The sequence below is a fragment of the Lepidochelys olivacea genome (genome assembly GCF_965140295.1).
Source record: "Lepidochelys olivacea isolate rLepOli2 genome assembly, chromosome: 11".
NCBI lineage: Eukaryota > Metazoa > Chordata > Testudines > Cheloniidae > Lepidochelys > Lepidochelys olivacea.
The window spans coordinates 63731360-63753079 of NC_140421.1; the positions used below are offsets into that span (position 1 = coordinate 63731360).

General features: G+C 44.6%; 2 protein-coding genes across 2 annotated transcripts in view; one reads left to right on the top strand and one right to left on the bottom strand.

The window, feature by feature from the left end:
- Positions 1 to 1256: 1256 nt before the first annotated feature.
- LOC311528631 (uncharacterized protein) lies at positions 1257 to 5989 on the bottom strand. Its single transcript, XM_084643889.1, has 4 exons — positions 5909 to 5989; positions 4227 to 4329; positions 2753 to 2896; positions 1257 to 1781 (listed from the first exon to the last, which is right to left on the bottom strand). Exons 2-4 carry the CDS (start codon positions 4299 to 4301, stop codon positions 1335 to 1337), a joined length of 666 nt encoding a protein of 221 aa, XP_084500015.1. The 5' UTR covers positions 4302 to 4329; positions 5909 to 5989; the 3' UTR covers positions 1257 to 1334.
- Positions 5990 to 6187: 198 nt separating this feature from the next.
- CREB1 (cAMP responsive element binding protein 1) overlaps positions 6188 to 21720 on the top strand; it is a 45862-nt gene continuing 30329 nt past the window's right edge. Inside the window, exon 1 of the mRNA XM_084643888.1 lies at positions 6188 to 6374. The gene's annotated coding sequence lies outside the window, so the exon portion shown is untranslated. The remainder of the gene's footprint in view (positions 6375 to 21720) is intronic.

Below are 21720 nucleotides of genomic sequence, written 5' to 3' on the forward strand. Positions count from 1 at the left end.
TGCACATCATGGTGTCAGTTGGGCAGGTTCATGGCGTGGAACGCTAATTCTGGGCCCGGGAAACAAGCACAGAGTGGTGGGACCGCATAGTGTTGCAGGTCTGGGATGATTCCCAGTGGCTGAAAAACTTTTGCATGCGTAAGGGCACTTTCATGGAACTTTGTGACTTGCTTTCCCTTGCCCTGAAGCACAAGAATACCAAGATGAGAGCAGCCCTCACAGTTGAGAAGCGAGTGGCGATAGCCCTGTGGAAGCTTGCACCGCCAGACAGCTACCAGTCAGTCGAGAATCAATTTGGAGTGGGCAAATCTACTGTGGGGGCTGCTGTGATGTAAGTAGCCAATACTATCACTGAGCTGCTGATATCAAGAGTAGTGACTCTGGGAAATGTGCAGGTCATAGTGGATGGCTTTGCTGCAATGGGATTCCCTAAATGTGGTGGGGCGATAGATGGAACCCATATCCCTACCTTGGCACCGGAGCACCAAGGAGGCGAGTACATAAACCGCAAGGGGTACTTTTCAATGGTGCTGCAAGCACTGGTGGATCACAAGGGACGTTTCACCAACATCAACCTGTGATGGCCGGTAAAGGTACATGATGCTCGCATCTTCAGGAACTCTGGTCTGTTTCAACAGCTGTAGCAAGGGACTTGCTTTCCAGACCAGAAAATAACCATTGGGGATGTTGAAATGCCTATAGTTATCCTTGGGGACCCAGCCTACCCCTTAATGCCATGGCTCATGAAGCCATACACAGGCAGCCTGGACAGTAGTCAGGAGCTGTTCAACTATAGGCTGAGCAAATGCAGAATGGTGATAGAATGTGCATTTGGGCATTTAAAAGCGCGTTGGCACAGTTTACTGACTCGGTTAGACCTCAGCGAAACCAATATTCCCATTGTTATTACTGCTTGCTGTGCACTCCACAATATCTGTGAGAGTAAGGGGGAGATGTTTATGGTGGGGTGGGAGATTGAGGCAAATTGCCTGGCCACTGACTACGTGCAGCCAGACACCAGGGCAGTTAGAAGAGTACAGGAGGGTGCTTTGAAAACCAGTTTCAGGAATGGCCAGGCTACGGTGTGAAAGTTCTGTTTGTTATTCCTTGATGGAACCCCCCCACGCCCACCCCGGGTTCACTTTACTTTCCTGTAAGCTAAGCACCCTCCCCTCCCTGCTTTGATCACCGCTTGCAGAGGCAATAAAGTCATCGTTGCTTCACATTCATGCATTCTTTATTTATTCATCACACAAACAGGGGGATAATTGCAAAGGTAGCCCGGGAGGGGTGGTGGAGGAGGGAAGGACAAGGCCACACAGCACTTTAAAACTTTACAACTTATTGAATGCCAGCCTTCTGTTACTTGGGCAATCCTCTGGGGTGGAGTGGCTGGGTGGCCGGAGGCCCCCCGACCGTGTTCTTGGGTGTCTGGGTGAGGAGGCTGTGGAACCTGGGGAGCAGGGCGGTTGGCTACACAGGGGCTGTAGCGTCAATCTGTGCTCCCGCTGCCTTTTCTGCAGCTCAACCATACACTGGAGCATATGAGTTTGATCCTCCAGCAGCCTGAGCATTGACTCCTGCCTTCTTTCAGCAAGCTGACGCCACCTACCACCTTCAGCCTGCCACCTCTCCTCGCGGTCATATTGTGTTTTCCTGCACTCTGAGATTGTCTGCCTCCAAGTATTTTGCTGTGCTCTGTCAGTGTGGGAGGACAACATGGGGTCAGAGAACATTTCATCACGAGTGCGTTTTTTTCGCCTTCTAATCTTCACTAGCCTCTGGGAAGGAGAAACATATGCATCGGGTGGAGGGAAAAAAAGGGAGAGTGGTAGTTAAAAAGACACATTTTATAGAACAATGGGTACACTCTTTCATGGTAAACCTTGCTGTTAACATTACATAGCACATGTGCTTTCATTACAAGGTCGCATTTTGCCTCTTATTGAGGATATGCCCGTTTGGTGTGAGAGATCATTCACGCAGGGCCGGGCAACAGAATTTGGCTTGCAGGCAGCCATGGTAAGCCCCAGTCTTTTGGCTTCTTTAACCTTCATAACATGTGGGAACGGTTTCAAACAGCAGCGCCCTCATTTCCCATACGAAGTAGCCGTTGGGTTGGCCACTAAAAATGGGTTGGCAATTTAAAGGGAGGGGGCTGCGGTTTCCGGGTTCACGTGCAGCAGAAACCCAACTAACCCACCCCGCCCCCCCCACACCCCCCAAATTCTCTGGGATGATGGCTTCACCCCTCCCCCCAACTCGTGGCTAACAGCAGGGAAGATTTCTCTTCCTCCACAGGCAAACAGCCTAGCAGAAATGGGCACCTCTGAATGTCCACTTACTAAAACCACCCTATTTCAACCAGGTGACCATGAATGATATCACTCTCCTGAGGGTAACACAGAGAGATAAAGAACAGATGTTATTTGAATGCCAGCAAACGCTGAGACCATATGCTGCAATGCTTTCTTCTGCAATGATTCCCTACTACGTGCTACTGACCTGGCGTGGTAAAGTGTCCTACCATGGAGGATGGAATAAGGCTGCCCTCCCCAGAAACCTTTTGCAAAGGTTTTGGGAATACATCTAGGAGAGCTTTATGGAGATGTCCCAGGAGGATTTCTGCTCCATCCCCAGACATGTTAACAGACTTTTCCAGTAGTTGTACTGGCCGTGCATGCCAGGGCAAATTAATCATTAAACAAGCTTGCTTTTAAACCATCTATAATGTTTATAAAGGTACACTCACCAGAGGTCCCTTCTCCGCCTTCAGGGTCCGGGACCCCGCCATGGGTGGGTTCGGGGGATACTGGGTCCAGGTCCAGGGTGATAAACAGATCCTGGCTGTTGGGGAAACCAGTTTCTCCACTTCCTTGCTGTGAGCTATCTGCAACTGTTGGATCATATTAAAGAAGTTCTGTATTAAAATCACAAATGAGTTTGATTCCCCATAGTTTAAATTCCAGGGTATTACTAATTAAGAGGTTTCTTGGGTTTTGGTACTGTTTCTCTCCCTCTATGTGTGAAACTTGCAAGCTGCTAATTGTGTTAGTACATTCTAAGACAGAGTCTGTTCTCAAAGCAATTCTTTGTAACAACAAGTACTCACACAGAGAGAGACTCAGAGCAATACTCTGTAACAACAGAAACAGCACACAGAGACTCCCCGCCCTTTTGTTGTATTCATCTCGCTTTGTTAACAATTGTGATTAAAATAGAGATAGAGGATGTATGTGGATGGATGCTTGGTGTGGATAATAACTGAATGATCAGGGAGGTGCCAGCCTAAGAATTCAGTGTCCATCGGCTGAAGAAGGCGTCAAGTGGAAATAACCAGAGGACCCCCGGAGGGCAGACTAGAATCCACCCAACAGCCTCAAGAATGGGAGAACCAAAGAACAAGAAAACATCTGGCAGCACGGAGCCGTCAGGAATGTGCCATCTGCTGATTGATTCAGCAACAGCATGATGAAGCAATTCCCAGAGACTGGCATAGGAAGAAATTCCTATAAAAATGGACTCTAGAAAGTGAGAACTTTGGGTTCTGATTCTGCAAACCAACTTCCAGGAGCATCAGATGTGCATCTGACAAGGCCCTGCTCCCTCCTCATGTTCAGGCCACCTGGCCAGTGGCTTGGCATGAGCAACTCTAAGGCTGGTAACTATGATAACAACCTTGCAGAACCTGTGAGTGTGTATGTGTGTATGAATGAATGTGTGAATAAATATGAAATTGAGTGGAATGTTATAGCTCTAACTAACTGCTTACTATGATTCTTTCTATATTCACAATAATTGTGGCATTTTGCCTTTTCCCCTTTAATAAGATCCTGCTGGTTTTTATTTTATTGGTATAACACAACCTCCTCCTCCTCATCATCTTCCTCGCCCCCAAAACCCGCTTCCGTGTTGCCTTCCACTGCTTGGATGGAGTCAAAGCACAGCGTTGGGGTAGTGGTGGCTGCACCCCCTAGAATGGCATGCAGCTCATTATAGAAGTAGCATGTCTGGGGCTCTGAACCGGAGTGATCATTTGCCTGTCTGGGTTTTTGGTAGGCTTGCCTGAGCTCCTTAATTTTCACATGGCACTGCTGCGGGTCCCTGTTATAGCCTCTGTCCCTCATGCCATTGGAGATTTTTTCAAATATTTTGGCATTTCGTCTTTTTGAACAGAGTTCTGCCAGCACGGATTCGTCTCCCCGTACAGCGACCAGATCCCATACCTCCCATTCGGTCCATGCTGGAGCTCTTCGGCGATTCTGGGACGGCATGGTCTCCTGTGATGATGAGCTCTGCATGGTGACCTGTGCAGGTGCGCTCGCCACGCTGGCCAAACAGGAAATGAGAGTCAAAAGTTCATGGGCCTTTTCCTGTATACCTGGCCAGTGTATCTGAGTTGAGAGCGCTGTCCAGAGCGGTCACAACCGAGCACTCTGGGATAACTCCCTGAGGCCAATACCGTTGAATTGCGTCCACAGTATCCCAAATTTGACCCGGCAAGGCCGATTTCAGCGCTAATCCCCTTGTCAGGGGTGGAGTAAAGAAATCAACTTTAAGAGCCCTTTAAGTCGAAAAAAAGGGCTTCGTCGTGTGGACGGGTGCAGTGTTAAATTGATTTAACACTGCTAAATTCGACCTAAACTCATAGTGTAGACCAGGCCTAAGGCCATATCTATACTACAAGGAATATACCGGCATAGCTATGGTGCCCTAGTTATGCTGGCATGACCCCATAGTGTAGATGCAGCCTAGGCTGATGGAAGGGTTTTTTTTTTGGTGGTGTAGGAACACCACCATCCTAAGCAATTGTAGCTGGGTTGATGGAAGCATTCTTCCACTGATCTATCTGTGTCTACACTGGGGGTTTGGTTACCATAGCTACGTAGCTCTGGGATATGGAACAACCCTGAGTCATGTAGCAATATCAACCTAAATTTTAAGTGTATACCAGGCCAAAGACCCCAATCCTGGAAGGAGCGAAGTATGCTGATCCTTGTGCCAGCAAAGAGCTTCTTCAGGCTTGGGGCCTAAATCAGAAAAACATAACAGGAAGGAGAACAGAAGGGGTAGGGAAGAGGTGGAACCCAGACTGGAGGAGGGTTCAAAGGAGGGAGACAAGGTGGGAAGGATTTGGGGAGTGAGGATTTCTTTAGGATTCAAGAGGGTGTCGCATTGCTTGAAAGGAGCCAGGCAAGGTTAACGATGGGTGAGGGAGCAAGACAGGGTAGGGGTGAGAGTGCAGAGAGCGTGTCTGCAATGTGTTGGGAGGAGACAGGTTAGTCAAGTACCCTAAACTGCTGCTCTTATGAATATTGCAATGGAGAACTTAACGGTCCCTCAACGGACGGGGGCTCTCATGTCCCAGCTGACCCCCGCCCACGCTGCGGTACCTGGTGCATCTTTCCCAGGACAGGCGGGGAGGGCTGGCGGGGCATGGGGCCCGTGCATGGCATGGGGCCGGGCCGGCTGGGGTGGGCCGGTGAGGCATGGGGCCCGTGCCCTGCATCGGGCCAGGTAGGCAGGGGGGAGAGGCGGGGAGAGGCGGCGAGGCGCGGGGCCCAGGCTGGTCTATGTCAGCACTGGCAGTGGGCTCAGGCGGGCACGGTTCGTGGGGTGGTTGCTGGGCCCTGCTCCCACCTCCATGACAGCGAGGGCCGAGAGCTCTGGACATGCCCCACTCAGGTCTTTGGCTCCCTGCCAGGAGCCGGGCCCCACCACCCTGCAGGCCAGCGCCAATCGGGAATTTCCGTGCTTCTCCCCCAGCACTTCGGCCATTTCCGGAGAGCGGTGCTCTCCGTTCGGGGCCACGCTCAGCGACTCCTCCCGAGCTTCGGTCATTTCCGTGACCTTTCGGGGGTTGCTGTTCGTTTCCGATCGCTGCCCCGCGCTTCGGCCGTGTCCGTACCTATTCGGGCGCTGCCGTGAGTTTTCGGGCGAGTTGTCCTGCGCTTCGGTTTTTCCCGTACCTAATCGGGCATTGCCGTGAACCCGGTCGGCCGTTCGGCTTTTTCCGTGTTCCTTCGGGAGTTGCCGTGCGCACAGGTAGTCGCTTCGGACTTTTCCGGACAGATTCGGCTGTTTCCGTGATCTCCGGTCGGCTGCGTTCGGGCGCCGCCGCGCGGAGTGTGGCTTCGGCCTTCTCCGGGAGAGCTCGGCGTTTTCCGCGCGGGGCCGCGGCGCTCTCGGCGCTTGCTCCCTGGCTGGCTCTCCTCAGTCGGCCGCTGCCTGCCTGTCGCCGGGCTGGGAGAGCCTTGTGTGTGAGTGACGCGGCGGAGGTGTAGTTTGACGCGGTGTGTTACGTGGGGGAGAGAATAAAACTGCGGCGAGAGCCTAGGCGCGAACGAAAGCAGTGACGGAGCAGCCCGTAACCGGTAAGAGGAGGAAGGCGCCCAGCCGAGGGGGGGATGGAGCCGGCGGGGCGCAGGGAGCAACAGGCGCAGGACGCGGCCCGGCCTGCACCGCCAGCGGGAGGGGCGCCCGCTTTAAAGATGGAGCCGAGCCGAGCCCTGCAACATCCCCGCCGCCGCCGCTCCGAGCGCGGCGAACAAAGAGTAATGGCGGCGGGAGCCGGCCCGCGGCCGCTCTGGCTGCAGCCCGCGCGCGGCGCGGCGGGGGCAAGGGGGGCAGCGGCCGCTGCGGTCCCTTCGCCCGGCCGCGGGGGGACACGGGCTGGCCCCCCGGGAGGGACCGCTCCTTTCCCGCCTCCGGAGAGCCCTGCCGCGGGAGCGCCGGCCGCCGCCGGGGCGCCGCAGGTCCGAGGAGCCGCTGTCGGGAAAGTGGCGCCTCGCTAGTGCCTTGTGGCCCCCCCCACCACCACCACCACCACCACACACACACACACACAGCCCGGGCTGGCCCCGCCGCGGATCGTCCCCCCCGGGACGGCGGGTCCCCTCAGCCCGCCCCCACGGATCGTCCTCCCTCAACAACCGCCCAAAGCCCGGTCCGCCCCCCTCCCCGCCGCGGATCAGCCCGCCAGCTGCCCCCCAAAGCCCAGCCCGGCACTGCATCGCCCGCCTCCCAAAGCCCGGGACGGTCTCCCCCGCGCCCCCCACTGAGCTGGCCTGCCCCCGCCGTGGATCGGTCCCCGCCGCCCCTCAGAGTCCGGGCTGGCCTTTACCCCCCCAGCCCGGGCCGGCCCTGAAGCTGTTCTCTTCCCCTCTCCCCCTGTCCAGACCGAGTTGTTACTGTGAGAGTAGGGCGATGTTTTACTCGATGAGAAATAGACCTCTTGAAAAGTGTATTTTTGACACCTACAAGGTGCTGCGTGCAGACAGCTCAGTTCAAAGGGTCAGTTACTATTAACACACCCCACCACGTATGGCACAAATATCTCTTAGATTAAAACTGAATTTGAAAAGCTTTTTCTCTTCATGCTTATTCAATTTAGTTTGGATACTGAACAGCCTAGTTAGTTTCACTTTCTGACTGGTATGCTACACTGTGCTGTCTGGGAATATCTGGTTAAAGAAACTGCAATTAAACTATATAAAAACATGTGTAGTGGTTTTAGCTTGTTGCAGAACTAGTTTTTCTCCAATAAAAACTTTTTAAGAGTTTATGTTTTGGGCCAGACTTGATTTGATGGGATCCTCTTTCAAAGTGGGGTATGCAAATATTCAATTCTTGAAAGGCCTGAAGAAGAAACTTTCCCAACGTCTACTACCACATTGCTTTTCATGAAAGTTCAGTCGAAATACTGAGGATGCTTATATCACAGAGCAAATAATAAAGATACAGATGTCTGTCTGTAACATACTCCTGGTATATAGTAGTAGAAAGATACGCAGTCTTGCTAATACTTTAAAATACTAAAAAATGAATTTCACCATAAGCATTTTTGTAGTTAGCTTTGGTTTGGCGCTCACTCTTGCCATTAATTTTGCAAGTTTCTTCAGTGGGAGTTCTGCAGGCAGAAAGATAGCTGGATTGGACCTATACTATTTCTCAATACTTCTGTTAATATCTGCTCTCTCTCCCACATTATCCATAATTCTGAAAAATCTTTTTAGATAGCTTATGCTTCTTTCTGATAATTGTGACTGTAGTTTTTATTCCCCCTCTTCAATGTCCATACTAGAAATTCTTAATCTGTGATTTTTTTTCACTTGCTGTTGTACACCTGCTTCAGCTTTAGGATTCTGCGTCTTCTTGGACAGTAACCTTTTAAAATACTCTGCAGCTCATTTAAAGGCACAACGTTCTCAACTTTTTTTTAAGGACTGTTGTGATACAACAGTGCTCGAACCCGGAAGCACACCCCTTCCTGGTGCTGTTTTGTGCCTGCCCAAAGATTGCAGTTTGGGGAGGGCAATGCCCATGTTAAAAAGTGGGGGCCTTGCCCTCCCCCATCCCCCAACACTTCTGCAAAGGTTCTGGTGCCCTTGTGAGTCCTACAGTAGGTTTAAAACTTTTTTTTTAATTCTTGTATATGTTTTTATAAAGTACATGTGACTTGTCTTTTCCCTCCAAAACAAATTTTTCCCTTTTTAATATATAAAGTCATGTTAGCAACCTAGTGTTTCTGGAAGAACTCTAGCCATCAACCGTGTGAAAGAAATAAAACTCTTCAGTTAGGGGGCAAAAATCAGTTTTTAACTTTTCCAGAGGTTCTTGTATATAAAGCTGGAAATTACGGGGGAATATTGAGTGTCTCCCTCCACTCCTGCAAAGAGATGACTGTAAAGGGTTAGAGTACCATGTGTTGATGGATTATTGTGCTTTTTTTTAAAAAAAAAAAAAAAAAAAAAGTTTTGAAATACTCTGGTGAGAGTCTCTTCATTCCCTTCTGTTTAGCTGGTTTTTGTTTTTTTGGAGACCCTTTATGCCTTAGTCCTGTAATCAGGTCTAACTGTACCAATCAGAATGCAAGATTGGGGTCTTTAAATTACAGCAACTGTAAAGCTGGGATGTCCCAAAATTTAATTTTTTTAAGACAGTTTCTCATTCACAAAAATGTTGGGCTCTAAGTGAGTAGGTAAACTGTTTCTCATGTATGTGAATTCATCTCTAACCACCAGTGCCTTTCCTCTTTGCAGTGGAAGCCACATACTATTCCTGATTCCCGCATTGAGTAGTATAAACTTGACAATTAGAGGAGTGCTGGAAAATCTTAGGAAACTGAAGGGTTGATACAGCACTATTGAAATCAGTGGATCTTTCTGTTGATTTTAGGGGGCTGGTGATTCAGTAATTAAATATAATATGCTTTTGTTTTGTAAAAAGAAAAGGAGGACTTGTGGCACCTTAGAAAAGAAAAGGAGGACTTGTGGCACCTTAGAAACTAACAAATTTATTTGAGCATAAGCTTTCGTGAGCTACAGCCCACTTCATCAGATGCATTCAGTGGGGCATCCAATGAAGTGAGCTGTAGCTCACGAAAGCTTATGCTCAAATCAATTTGTTAGTCTCTAAGGTGCCACAAGTCCTCCTTTTCTTTTTGCGGATAAAGACTAACACGGCTGCTACTCTGAAACATTTTGTTTTGTGTAATTCATAGTGAAGTGGATTGTGTTTTTTAATACAAAAGTGTTAGTAAAGTGACAGTAAATACTTGCATCTTATTATTTTACATCTGCAAGACTTACCTCTCATCTATCCCAAACCTATCCTATTTGAGGATAGGAAGTAAGACACTAAATCACTGCTTTCTAACTTGCAAAATACCTGTTTAAGAACTTTACTACTCCCCTCATCAAAATATTAAAGCTTAAATTAGTTTGCTTTGAATGTGGCTATATTTTTGTCAATAAACTTAATGCCCTCTTTAGATTGTATGGGAATCTTGTCCTGGGAAGGGAGGAGACTGAACTTCTAGCAGAGGGGAGAGGGCAGTCCATTGGGTGTTGGCTGCCCAGCTGAACTCTGGCTCCTCTGTGGAGAGGCTTATGTGCCACCTTAGGCTCCCCTTAGGCTTCATAGGTCAGAGTGGGACTGGGAGTAGTGGTGGTATCTCCCAAGTACTGGTAGCCTTAACATGGGGCGGGGGGGGGGGGGGGTAGACCTTCAGAACCTGATTATTTCTTACTTGCTTTAATCTTTAGTGACATAATCTAAATGTCAATATAGTTAGTTATCCTAGGGTCCATCTGCAAAACAAAACCTTCACTGGTGGTGGTATGCTGCTACAATCATCAAATGTAGATATGCCACACTGACACAAATTACTGCAGAAAATCACTGTTCTGCTGCAATAAAAAGTATCAGTACAAGCCCTGTCTTGCACTAGTGCAGAGCTCTACATCACTATGTAGCTGCAAATTTTGTTAATGTAGGTAAGGCCCTACATTTGTAAAGATACAGTAGATGTCACTTACAGTTACACACTACTCTCATTTTCAATGCTTTCTTTGCAACTAGCAGGCCTGGTTGGAGTCTTATTGATATGTATGAGCACATCAAGAACAAAATGGCAACCTTTTATTTATTTATTTAAATAAATGCAGCAAACGTTACAAATTGGAGCATTGATCTTACATACTCCTACATCTTGTAAAGTTGTCTATGATACAGCTGGCATGTTTAAACGTTATTTATTATTTGTATTGCTATCTCACTGGAACTGAATCCTTAAAGTAAAAATTGTCACGCTACCTTGTCTGTGGTCAGTGATTATGAATGTCTGTAATCTTATGTCTGAGTGTTGAGAAGCATCCCTGTAGATGAGTGTTTCTCTTCCACTTCTCCCAGTTGTTTCCCTGTTCAACTGCTAATATTTGGTAAATGCTTCAAAAATTTACATTTAGACCAGAGAAGTGCAGCATATTTTAAGAAGAAAGGCAGGAGTGCACATTCCCATGCTGCTTTCTCCCTGATGCTGGCAAAAGCAGTAGTTCGAAATAGACAAGGATTTCCTCAGTTTCCTATTGCCTGTGTTTTCCCTCTCTGTGTGGGATGTACACTATCCATCTAGGAGAAGAAAACAAATTGTGGGAGTCTCCTGATAGTTGTTAAAATACAGCTCTAGACATTATCTTGCTACTACGGCTGACTCAATAACTCATGCGCGACCTTAAGCAAATCCTAATTATTGTGCAGCCATTTCCCCCTTAGTAAATGGGCATACCTACCTATCTCACAAGAGTGGTGGTTGTTTGTTATGCACTTTGTGATCCTTGGGTGAACGGTGCTAAAATAGTGCTAAATACATAGGAATTGCCATTCTGGATCATACTAGTGGCCTGGCACTAGTATTACCATACTCGTGGTCTGACAGTTAAAAAAGCTAACCATGTTAGGAACCTTTAGGAAAGAGAGAGATAATAAGACAGTCAATTTCATAAGGCCATTATATAAATCCACGGCATGCCCACACCTTGACTACTGTATGCAGTTCTGGTAGTCCCATCTCAAAAAAGATAATTAGAAATGGAAAAGGTACAGGGAAGGGCAACAAAAATGATTAAGAGAATGGAACAACTTCTTTATGAAGAGAGATTAACAAGACAGGGACTGTTCAGGTTGGAAAAGAGATGACTAAGTGGGGATATGATAGAGAGCTATAATATCATGAATGGCATGGAGAAAGTGAATAAGTGTTATTTTCCCCTTTGCATAACATAAGAACCAATGGAATTAATAGGCAGCAGATTTAAAACAAACAAAAGGAAGTACATCTTCACACAACACACAGTCAGCCAGTGGCACTCGTTGCCAGGGGATGTTGTCAAAGTCAAAAGGAATAACTGGATTCCAAAAATAACTTGATAAGTTCCTGGAGGATAGGTCCATCAATGGCTATTAGCTAAGATGGTCAGGGATGCTGTTATACCAATAAAATAAAAACCAGCAGGATCTTATTAAAGGGAAAAAGGCAAAATGCCACATTTACTCTGAATACAGAAAGAATCATAGTAAGCAGTTAGTTAGAACTATAACATTCCATTCAATTTCATATTTATGCACACATTCATTCACACACACAGAGGTTCTGCAAGGTTATCATCATAGTTACCAGCCTTAGAGTTGCTCATGCCAAGCCACTGGCCAGGTAGCCTGGACATGAGGAGGGAGCAGGGCCTTGTCAGAAGCTCAACTGATGCTCCTGGAAGTTGGTTTGCAGAATCAGACCCCAAAGTTCTCACTTCGTAGAGTCCATTTTTATAGGAATTTCTTCCTATGCCAGTCTCTGGGAATTGCTTCATCATGCTGTTGCTGAATCAATCAGCAGATGGCACATTCCTGATGGCTCTGTGCTGCCAGATGTTATCTTGTTCTTTGGTTCTCCCATTCTTGAGGCTGTTGGGTGGATTCCAGTCTGCCCTCTGGGGGTCCTCTGGTTATTTCCACTTGACGCCTTCTTCAGCCGATGGACACTGGATTCTTAGGCTGGCACCTTCCTGATCATTCAGTTATTATCCACACCAAGCATCCATCCACATACATCCTCTATCTCTATTTTAATCACAATTGTTAACAAAGCGAGATGAATACAACAAAAGGGCGGGGAGTCTCTGTGTGCTGTTTCTTTTGTTACAGAGTATTGCTTTGAGTCTCTCTCTGTGTGAGTACTTGTTGTTACAAAGAATTGCTTTGAGAACAGACTCTGTCTTAGAATGTACTAACACAATTAGCAGCTTGCAAGTTTCACACATAGGGGGAGAGAAACAGTACCAAAACCCAAGAAACCTCTTAATTAGTAATACCCTAGAATTTAAGCTATGGGGAATCAAACTCATTTGTGATTTTAATACAGAACTACTTTAATATGATCCAACAATGCAGCCCCATGCTCTGGGTGTCCCTGAGCTGGGACTGGATGGATCACTTGATGATTGCCCTGTTCTGTTCATTTACTTTTTGAAGCATCTGGCATTAGCCACTGTTGGAAGATAGGATACTGGGATAGAAGGGCCATTGGTCTGGCCTAGTATGGCCATTCTTATGGTCTTATGTCTGGTCTGAAGTACTGCCTCCAACAGTGGCCAGCATCAGCTGCTTTAGAGGAAGGTGCTAGAAACTAATAATGGACTTTTGTTACTCTGCTCTAGAGTCAGTTGGCTGATACCCTGAAGCATAAGCATGTATGCCCTTTATGTACATTTTCATACTGTTTCATGTGACTAGCCATATAAATCTCTAATCCTTTATAAGTATTATTTGAGCGATAGCATATTAGGTTGAGGATAGTTTTGTCCCTCATTCCCTGGGGTTAGGCAGGGTCTTTTTTTGAAGTAGAAAGTGCCTTGGATTGCTTTGTAGACAGACCGACCTTTTCTGTTCCGTATAAATAGTGACATTCTTTCAAGGCCAGACAGGTTGGGGAAAAAATCCTGTTGTCCAGCAGCCTGGGACAATCAAGAACCCAATCTGAAATTTACATACTGCCTTCCAGACTAACTTAAATTTTAAAATTATGGATGCATTTATAACTAAGGATGGATGATGTGGACTCTGATCCTTATTCGTGGCTGCAGTGCTGAGTGGTTTATGTAAATTTGAATTTTTTTATATGTGCAAAATAAATAAAAATGTGATGCAGCAGTTTCAGATATTTTGCAGTCACATGCACACTTACCTTGTCACATTCATTATTTAATTGTCTTCCTGTGGCACTCTTTACCTTGTATGTTATCCTTTCTCAACTCTGTTTCCTTCCTTGGTCATGCTTTATTATTCATCTTGTTAATTTTTCAACCTCACTGCCCGTTTTTTGAGCTTTCTGTTACTGTCGTTTTCTAAAGGCTCTCTCTAGCTGCAACAGAATTTCCCAGAACCTTCTAGCACTTTGATTATATCTCTTCGTCTGTTACATAGACACCACTAGAAAGAACGAGGAGGACATGTGGCACCTTAGAGACTAACAGATGTATTTGAGCATAAGCTTTCGTGGACTAAAGCCCACTTCATCAGATGTATGCAGTGGAAAATACAGTAGGAAGATATAGCTATATATACAGAGAACATGAAAAAATGGGGGCTGCCATACCATCTCTTAATGAGACCAATCAATTAAGGTGGGCTATTATCAGCAGGAGAAAAAAAACTTGCAGTGATAATCGGGATGGCCCATTTTAAACAGTTGACAAAAAGGTGTGAATAACAGTAGGGGAAAAATTAGCATGGGGAAATAGTTTTTAGTTAGTGTAATGACTCATCCACTCCCAGTCTTTATTCAAGCCTAATTTAATGGTGTCCAGTTTGCAGATTAATTCTATTTCCCCATGCTAATTTTCCCCCTACTGTTACTCACACCTTCTTGTCAACTGTTTGAAATGGGCCATCCTGATTATCACTACAAAAGCTTTTTTTCTCCTGCTGATAATAGCCCATCTTAATCGATTGGTCTTGTTAAGAGTTGGTATGGCAGCCCCCATTTTTTCATGTTCTCTGTATATATGTATATCTCTTCCTACTGTATTTTCCACTGCATGCATCTGATGAAATGGGCTTTAGCCCACGAAAGCTTATGCTCAAATAAATTTATTATTTTCTAAGGTGCCACAAGTACTCCTCGTTCTTTCTGCTGATACAGACTAACACGGCTATCGCTCTGAAATAGACACCCATTCTAAATCTTCTGCTTGGTGTCTCAATAGCAGCAAAGAATAGACCATTATTCCATTCTGCAAACAGACCCACCAGCACATCTGATCTGGGGTTAAATACGATAACCTTCTTCCTGTATGGGTTTCCTTCTAAACCCCATTGAACTGTAGAAGAAAGCATGATTTACCTGAATCGGCCCTTATTCTGCAAAACTCTTCCTCTGGCTCTGCTTCGCTGGCAGTACCTTCAAATGTACTTGTGTGTGCTCTCCACAAAGTGCAGTAGGAGATATAAGCGGGGCTTAAAAAATCCACACCCTAGTGGGGTGTAGAGAACTTCCTCTAGAGAGAGTATAAAACCAGTACCATGAAAACAACAGGATTCTGGTCACGCTCTGTGAAACTGATCACAGTCATGGCTGTTTCTCTCTTGCTGCTCTAAAATCTCCTACAGGGGAACAGGATAGGAACGGTCTTTTCCCTTTTGCCTCATTCTCACAGAGTGACTCCAGTAGATGGAAGCAACAAATGCAGATTCCAAGTATAGGCAGAGGCAAGAACCAAAGACTGATTATTTTAACTGCGTCTGTCCACAGTGACCAAAGTCATGTAAACTTGTCCATACTGAAGCCATGAAAGCTGTGACTGGGCAAAGTATGTGGGTGATCTAGGGAGATGTTCCCCCTTTCAGAAGCCTGGACATGTGTGGGGGGAACATAGCTATCCCTTGTCAAAAGTCATGGGGAAGGAGGGGTAAGGAAAGAATCCCTGCAAGAGGCAAGGTGAGAGAACACCTTGGGTCCCCCTTTTTCCAGGTAGCCATGTGACAGGAAGAACTCCAAAATGTCATGTTCCTTCATTCGAACCTCATAGGTGCTATGGTAATACCGATATAAATAATATGAAACGTGAAACCCCCAAACAGAGTCCAGGGGCACTATCTTGGTGGTGATCTGATCAGTCCCCTTCAGCTGCTGGAGCAAGGCAGACAGTATATTTTTCAGGAGGCACTGCCCCTTAGAACTCACTGATGATGCTTCCTACTCTGCAGGACAGTGGTGAATTTGGCCTTAGTAGTGTCCTTATCTCAAACGATATGCAGCTTGGCCTCTCTCTTTCTCTTTTTTTTTTTGAAGTAAGAATTGTGCCTAAAACTGGATTAGCAAGTTGTTGCCAGTTAGGATTACAATGCATTGCAGAGCGGTTCACATTTCTTTTGGTTGGTGAAAGCCAGAGAAGAACAATGTTGCCCATTGCTAATAAATAATCAACACTTTTTTCAGAGAAGCAACTGTAAGAAAAATGTAATTGCCTACCCATCCTCAAAAAGCCAGCACTGAACTCAGCAAACCTTTCCAGTTACCATCCCATCTCCAAACTTCCAGTCTTAGGCAAAATCATTGATTAAAATAGTGACAATCAAGCTCTATCTCATGATTCTGTCGACATCCTGGATACATTGCAATCAGGCACTCTAAAAGATGATCTCCTCCTGGAAATGGAGAGTGACTTAATCTTAATGCACATACTGTTTGATATGCCTGTAGTTTTGGCTCCAGCCAAGCATGGGGTGCTCCTTTTCCACTCGTATTCATGACATAACTAGATTTAGACAGGGCAGAACTACAGTGGCTCAACTCATTCCTTCTAGCAGGACCCAGAGAGTAGTGATGCTTTTCATCCCAAAGGCCCTGCCCTGTGGGGTCCCTTGAGGATCCATCCTGTTTCCCCATCTCTTCAGTATCTACATGGCTACTTACAGAGATGGTAAGACATCTGGGGCACTGATGCCAATGGTGCACCATTGACACCTACCTGTCTGTTTTATTTTACACCAAGGCAACCAACAGCATCACAAGCATATGCCAATGTGTACATGAAACAAATATCCATGAAGAGCAGCTGGCTCAAACTCAGTCCAATCAAGAAGTGATACTGGTTGGAAGCAGGGAAATACACTTAAGAACTAAGCTGGACATTGTCCTCCTTTTCCATTGAACTCATGTTTGACTAAAAGATAAAATAGCATCAGTACACGAAAAAAACCACCTTTCATCTGTAGCTTGTTAAGAAACTCCACCTCTTTCTGGATCTGGGCACACTTATCCATGCATTTGTTATCTCCACATTGGATCACTGTACCAGGGCTGAATGTAGAAGCAAAGCAGAGTCTCCAGTTTTGTGCAGGAAGAGGCTTCTCACTACCTCAACAGGACAAGCTGCTGCAGGTACCTCAGCCATGTGTTCCACTCCCTCTCCTGGCTCCCGGTCTGATTCCATTGCCAGTTCAAGTTCTTAGTCCTGATTTTCAAAGTCATCAATACCTCAGGACCACCTCTCATTCCTATCTATCTACCAAGACAGCTATGCTGCTCTAGAGCAATGCAGTTCTCGAAATTCAAGATGAAGTTTTAGTGTTCTAGCTTGGGGAGGTTTAAGTGTGGAGATCAGAGTAATCCAGACCACCCATAAGGCATATTGCAAGACCCTCTTTTGAGAATGCCTTCCTGCAATGGCCAGACTGATTAAAAATACATGGAAAAACTATTCACTGAGTATGTTTTTTTTTTTTTTTTAAGGCAGAGTAATTTGGGATTAAATTTAGCAAATTTACGTTTAGATTTTTTTTGGGGGGTGCTGCCAAAAGTGGCTTACAAGTTACATTGTTTTAGTACAACAGGACAATTAGTATAGAATCAAGACTCCTTGTATCGCTTCAGAAACAGTTTACAAGAGTAGTGACATTGAGTTAAATGGGGGAGTTCAATTAAAGCAAGATGACATTGACAGTTTTGTTTCAAAATTAGTGGAGCCTGAAAGACAAAGTAGTTGTAGAGAATGGGGGTGTATGTGTATAACATAATTCTTTGTAAGTGTCTCAAAATTTAAGGGGTGACCTTGCGTGCACATGGCTTCTAAAGACTTTCATTTTGTGCCTAATGGAGCGAGTAAAACTTTAAAACAGTAACACTCTATAGGTTGAATTCATAGATATTGACTGTTGTTCTTAATTCACTACAAACATTTGGCCTCTGTTGTTTCTAGCTATCTTGCTTCCAGATTTAATCCACTTCACATAGTAATCCATTAATAAACTAGTAGAAAAAAATCAGTTTAATGAACATGTCCATTTTTGTTTTTTTCCCTTATGAACTCATTAAACAGATTTTAAAACAAAAGTCTTGTCAGTGTTCATCATATGATATAACCTCGTATTCATATGTTTGGGGTTGAATATTTGAACTGTCATGTATATTCCAAACATCAAACATTATGAAAAATGTTTTTTGTTTTGTTTTTTTAATAATCTATTCCTGTAAAAGCTGCAGTTTATACACGAAGCAATGATTTTGTACAACCTGACTTACAATAATGCTTACTTTAGTGCTCTAGATTCTAAAGTGGGTCAGATACATTCAAAATGAAGTTGTCACTTCTGATCAACTTATAAAATCTGAGCATAGAGAAAGAATAGTTGTCTGACATTCTGTTACATAGTACATAGAATTTATTAATTCTATTGATCACGTCTAAAACTTGACATTCTTGCACTGAACGTCTTGACTCAGTTGCCAGTTTTTATAATACAAAAACATTCCAGCTGTAAATGTTGGTTTTACCACTTTGGAGCTTCAGCAGTAGATTTTTCAAGTTCCAGTATTTTGCTTCATGCTCAGATGGTCTTAGTGTTCAAATCCACCCCAACGTAGAAAGGAAAGGAGTGGCCTGGATAATAGAAATCAAGCATTGAGTCTAATTTATCATTTACTTTTTTGTGACTGAATAACAATTTTTAGCTACTCAGAGTTGCCACCCAATATTATGGGAAGGGAGAGAAGACATGTTTTGTTGTCTGGAATCTATTTAGTTCCAGAATCGTGGGGATTTTCGCTAGGATTTTGTTTCAAAACATAACCTTACATACATAATAGACCAGGATGGCACCCCCATTCTGATTGTGATCTCTGTGGGCCATCAATCCAATCCTAAAATGGGATACCTTGATCAGTGTAAGGATTGACGTCTATGTTCACACCGTAACGTTAACCTACGGTCCACAAACAAATGAGTTTGGCTTGAAAGACTACAAATAATGGCACTACATTTAATACAGTGTGTAGTGTTTTTTCTGATACCTGCTTTTGTAGCCTTAATACATATTTATCTGTTATACAGATCCTCTGTAACCATATAAATCAGATAAGGAAACACCTGTGCTGAGGCAGTTTCCTTGCTTTCTAGTAGAGCTGCAAGATTGCCACTTGCGTACGGATGTGCAGCATTCCGGTTTAGTAGATTACTGCAGGTTGCATTTAGTGTTCTATGCCTGCAGAGAAGTTTTGAGCTACTGACTTTTTCAGAGGGCATTAGTTTAAAGAAAGCTGCAATGGGAAACTTACATGTCAGTTTTTTGAAGGAAATTAACATTTCAGAGTAACTTGGACTTTGTTAATTTAACCAGTATGTGAGGGACTGAATGATTAGAGTCTGTGAATCTCTGCACTGCAGAGGGAAAACAAAGTCTGTACAAGAGACTATCCTTATTAGACAGCCTGATATCTTAAGCCAGCTGCAAAGTATCCCCCCAAATATGAGTACAATTCTACTTCACCTTTCTTAGAAGACCACCTCTGTTGAGCAACCAATCTTTGCTCCCCTAACTAGTTGTTTAAACCCAGTTTCCCTGTATTACTAATATACCCTTCACTACCCACTTCTCGGCAGTAACTAGTTATTGCCTTATCGAAAGTCATACACTCAACATGCAGCCTAAGTGACCGGGATAAGTGCAGACATCCCCGTAAAGGGGGAATCCACCACCAACACCAGGCCACAGTGGTTCAGGACTACCGTAGCCTCTGCGGCTGGTGAATCCAAGCAGTTACGTCTGCACTGAACCTCACCCAGTGAATTGGTATGTATGAAGCCAATGTGGCACATGGATCAAGATCCTTAAATGGGTTCATCTCACTTTTTCCTGAAGCAGTTACTCTAGGTCTAACTGGATGGGGTCTTCAGAGATTAGAATATACTTGGGGGAAAAATAAATGTTCTATTTAAATGAAAATGACAGGTCTGCCATCAATTCCAAATCCTGATAAACTCCACACAGTGAGAAACGGGTGCATGTTTGCCTCTTCAAGTGGCGCTTAACCTGCACTTGCTTCTTTCCTGGGTCTCATGGCGTCTTCATTTCCTTTCTCTGTCATTTTTCTTATTGTTCACACAGACATTACCCTGCTTTCTGTTCGCTTCGCTCTCCCACTTCCTCTCTCTCAAGGGGTCTGCTTTCAGAATCAGCTCTTCTCTCTTTTATTCTGCGCTGCCTAGCTCTTTTAGCCAAAGGACCATCAGATGCTAATGTTCCGAACCTACTGCCACTAAAGGAGATTCCCCAAAATATTTCACATGCTATTAAATAGTAAAAGAGAAGAGAATCACTGTGTTGTACCCCCTTACAGTAGTGAGCCTGACATTAGGGAGCTGCAGTATTTGAAAGCAGCAGTATAGGGGCCCCCATTTGAGATCATAAACCCAAATGACACATGTCTTAATACTGATGTGATTCTAGCTTTGTTTTTTTAACTGCCAATCAAAATGGAAACTGGTTTGTAGTTTAATGCTGGACACAAGTGACAGTGTTACAAGGGTTCGATTTATGACTTGCTACAGTCACTGGCTTCAAGGTAAGTTGTCAAGAAATGTAAACTCTCATGTGTCCTTTTCATTCTCCAGTCCTCAGTTCTATACCCAGTATGATTCTGGCCAAAGATAAAAGGAATAATTGACTAGGGCCAGAAATTAAACCCATTATCGAACAGTATATTGCTGAGCATGACTCTAGTTTACCGGGCCTACACCACCTGTCAAGAACTTGTTTTGTAGAAGAGGTAAGTGTCTAATAATATAGTAGGATTATCAGCTCCCAGATTCTGCCATCAAAAAATAACCTGACACCTGCTCTTTACATAGAGTTAAAAACTTTGGTGTTTAAGTCACATTGGCCCAGTCTAGTAAAGTGATCGTTTTAGTGGGCTATCATGCTGCTACAGTGACATGAGTGCAACTTTCTGAATTATATTAGCTTCAATATTTTGATCTTTGATATCAGCACCAAGTTAAAAAGGTGTGCTCTTTCATTTATTGACATTTCATTTTTGTCAGAGGAAAATGGTGTGTGTACTATTAAGGAGAACCACAAAAAACTCAGTGGGGTTAAAAATAAGGTACCGGTACTTTTGTTTTTTTTAAAGTAAATAAATAAAAGATACCAAGCTGCAGCGAAACGCAATTGGAATACAGAAGTGAACAGACCACATAATATTTGTACTTAATTCTGTTCTTAATAACGTGTGCGGTATGCTTATTGAAGTCCATGGGAGTTGGTCACATACTTTCTAGGGCAAAATTTAGCCTTCAGAATCTCTATTGCTTGTATAGTTGCAATGCATGGAGGTGTTTGGGGATGAGGTTGTTTTGTTTTTATTCTTTTTGTTTGCATACTTATCAAAGGTATTTCAAATCCTGGAACATATATCAAAATTTCAAATAAAAGCAAACAAACTGATTATCCTTTTAGTATCCTACCTGTGTGCATCCAGCTGGAAGCAGTAAATCATATTCATGAATTAAAGGTGACTTGTAAAATAACTTTTTAAAAGGGAGTAGGGGTTGTGCCTTTTTCTGTTTTTGTTCTCTTTCTCTTTGATAGTGGAAGAATCTCTTTGGATGGTAGGGGGAATCTTTTTCGTGGTGGCTTTTTTAAACATCCACCTCAAATATTAAGTTTGGTCCTCCTTTTTTCTGCTGGAAGCCTCTTTAGAGGATCCAGAGAACTGGAATAAGAGCTTTTTTAGCTCTCAGGTGAAGGGACAGGGTATAGAATCTTAAATAGTTAGCAATCGGGTATTTAAGTTAAATATTGTGCTGCTTCCCAGGGGTTCTCAGGGTTGTGAGGCACCTCGCTATCACCTGCCGTTAGCATGAGGAAGCCTTGTCTGTACCTGCCTCATCTGTACCTGGGTCAGCTTCCTGACTCCTCAGGCAACACAAGCACTCCCCTCTAGGCCAATGCAGACCTTGCTTTCTCTACAAACTAGCAATAGGCACCCCTGGAGCCCTCCGATCATGTCTCTGAAGCATCCAGCCCCTGGTCCATTGAACATGCACAGTATTCACAGATTTGTTGCCTCTAAAGAAATAGTATACCCCAGCTTACCCATTTCACTTT

What these genes read in the sequence shown, in the direction of transcription:
- LOC311528631 (XM_084643889.1), bottom strand. Translation starts at nt 4,301, where the DNA reads ATGCAGAGCTCATCATCACAGGAGACCATGCCGTCCCAGAATCGCCGA. An exon ending in CAGCATGGACCGAATGGGAG is followed by an intron (nt 2,897 to 4,226) that starts GTATGGGATCTG and finishes ATGATCCAACAG; the next exon opens with TTGCAGATAGCTCACAGCAA. An exon ending in AGGCGGAGAAGGGACCTCTG is followed by an intron (nt 1,782 to 2,752) that starts GTGAGTGTACCT and finishes TCTCCTTCCCAG; the next exon opens with AGGCTAGTGAAGATTAGAAG.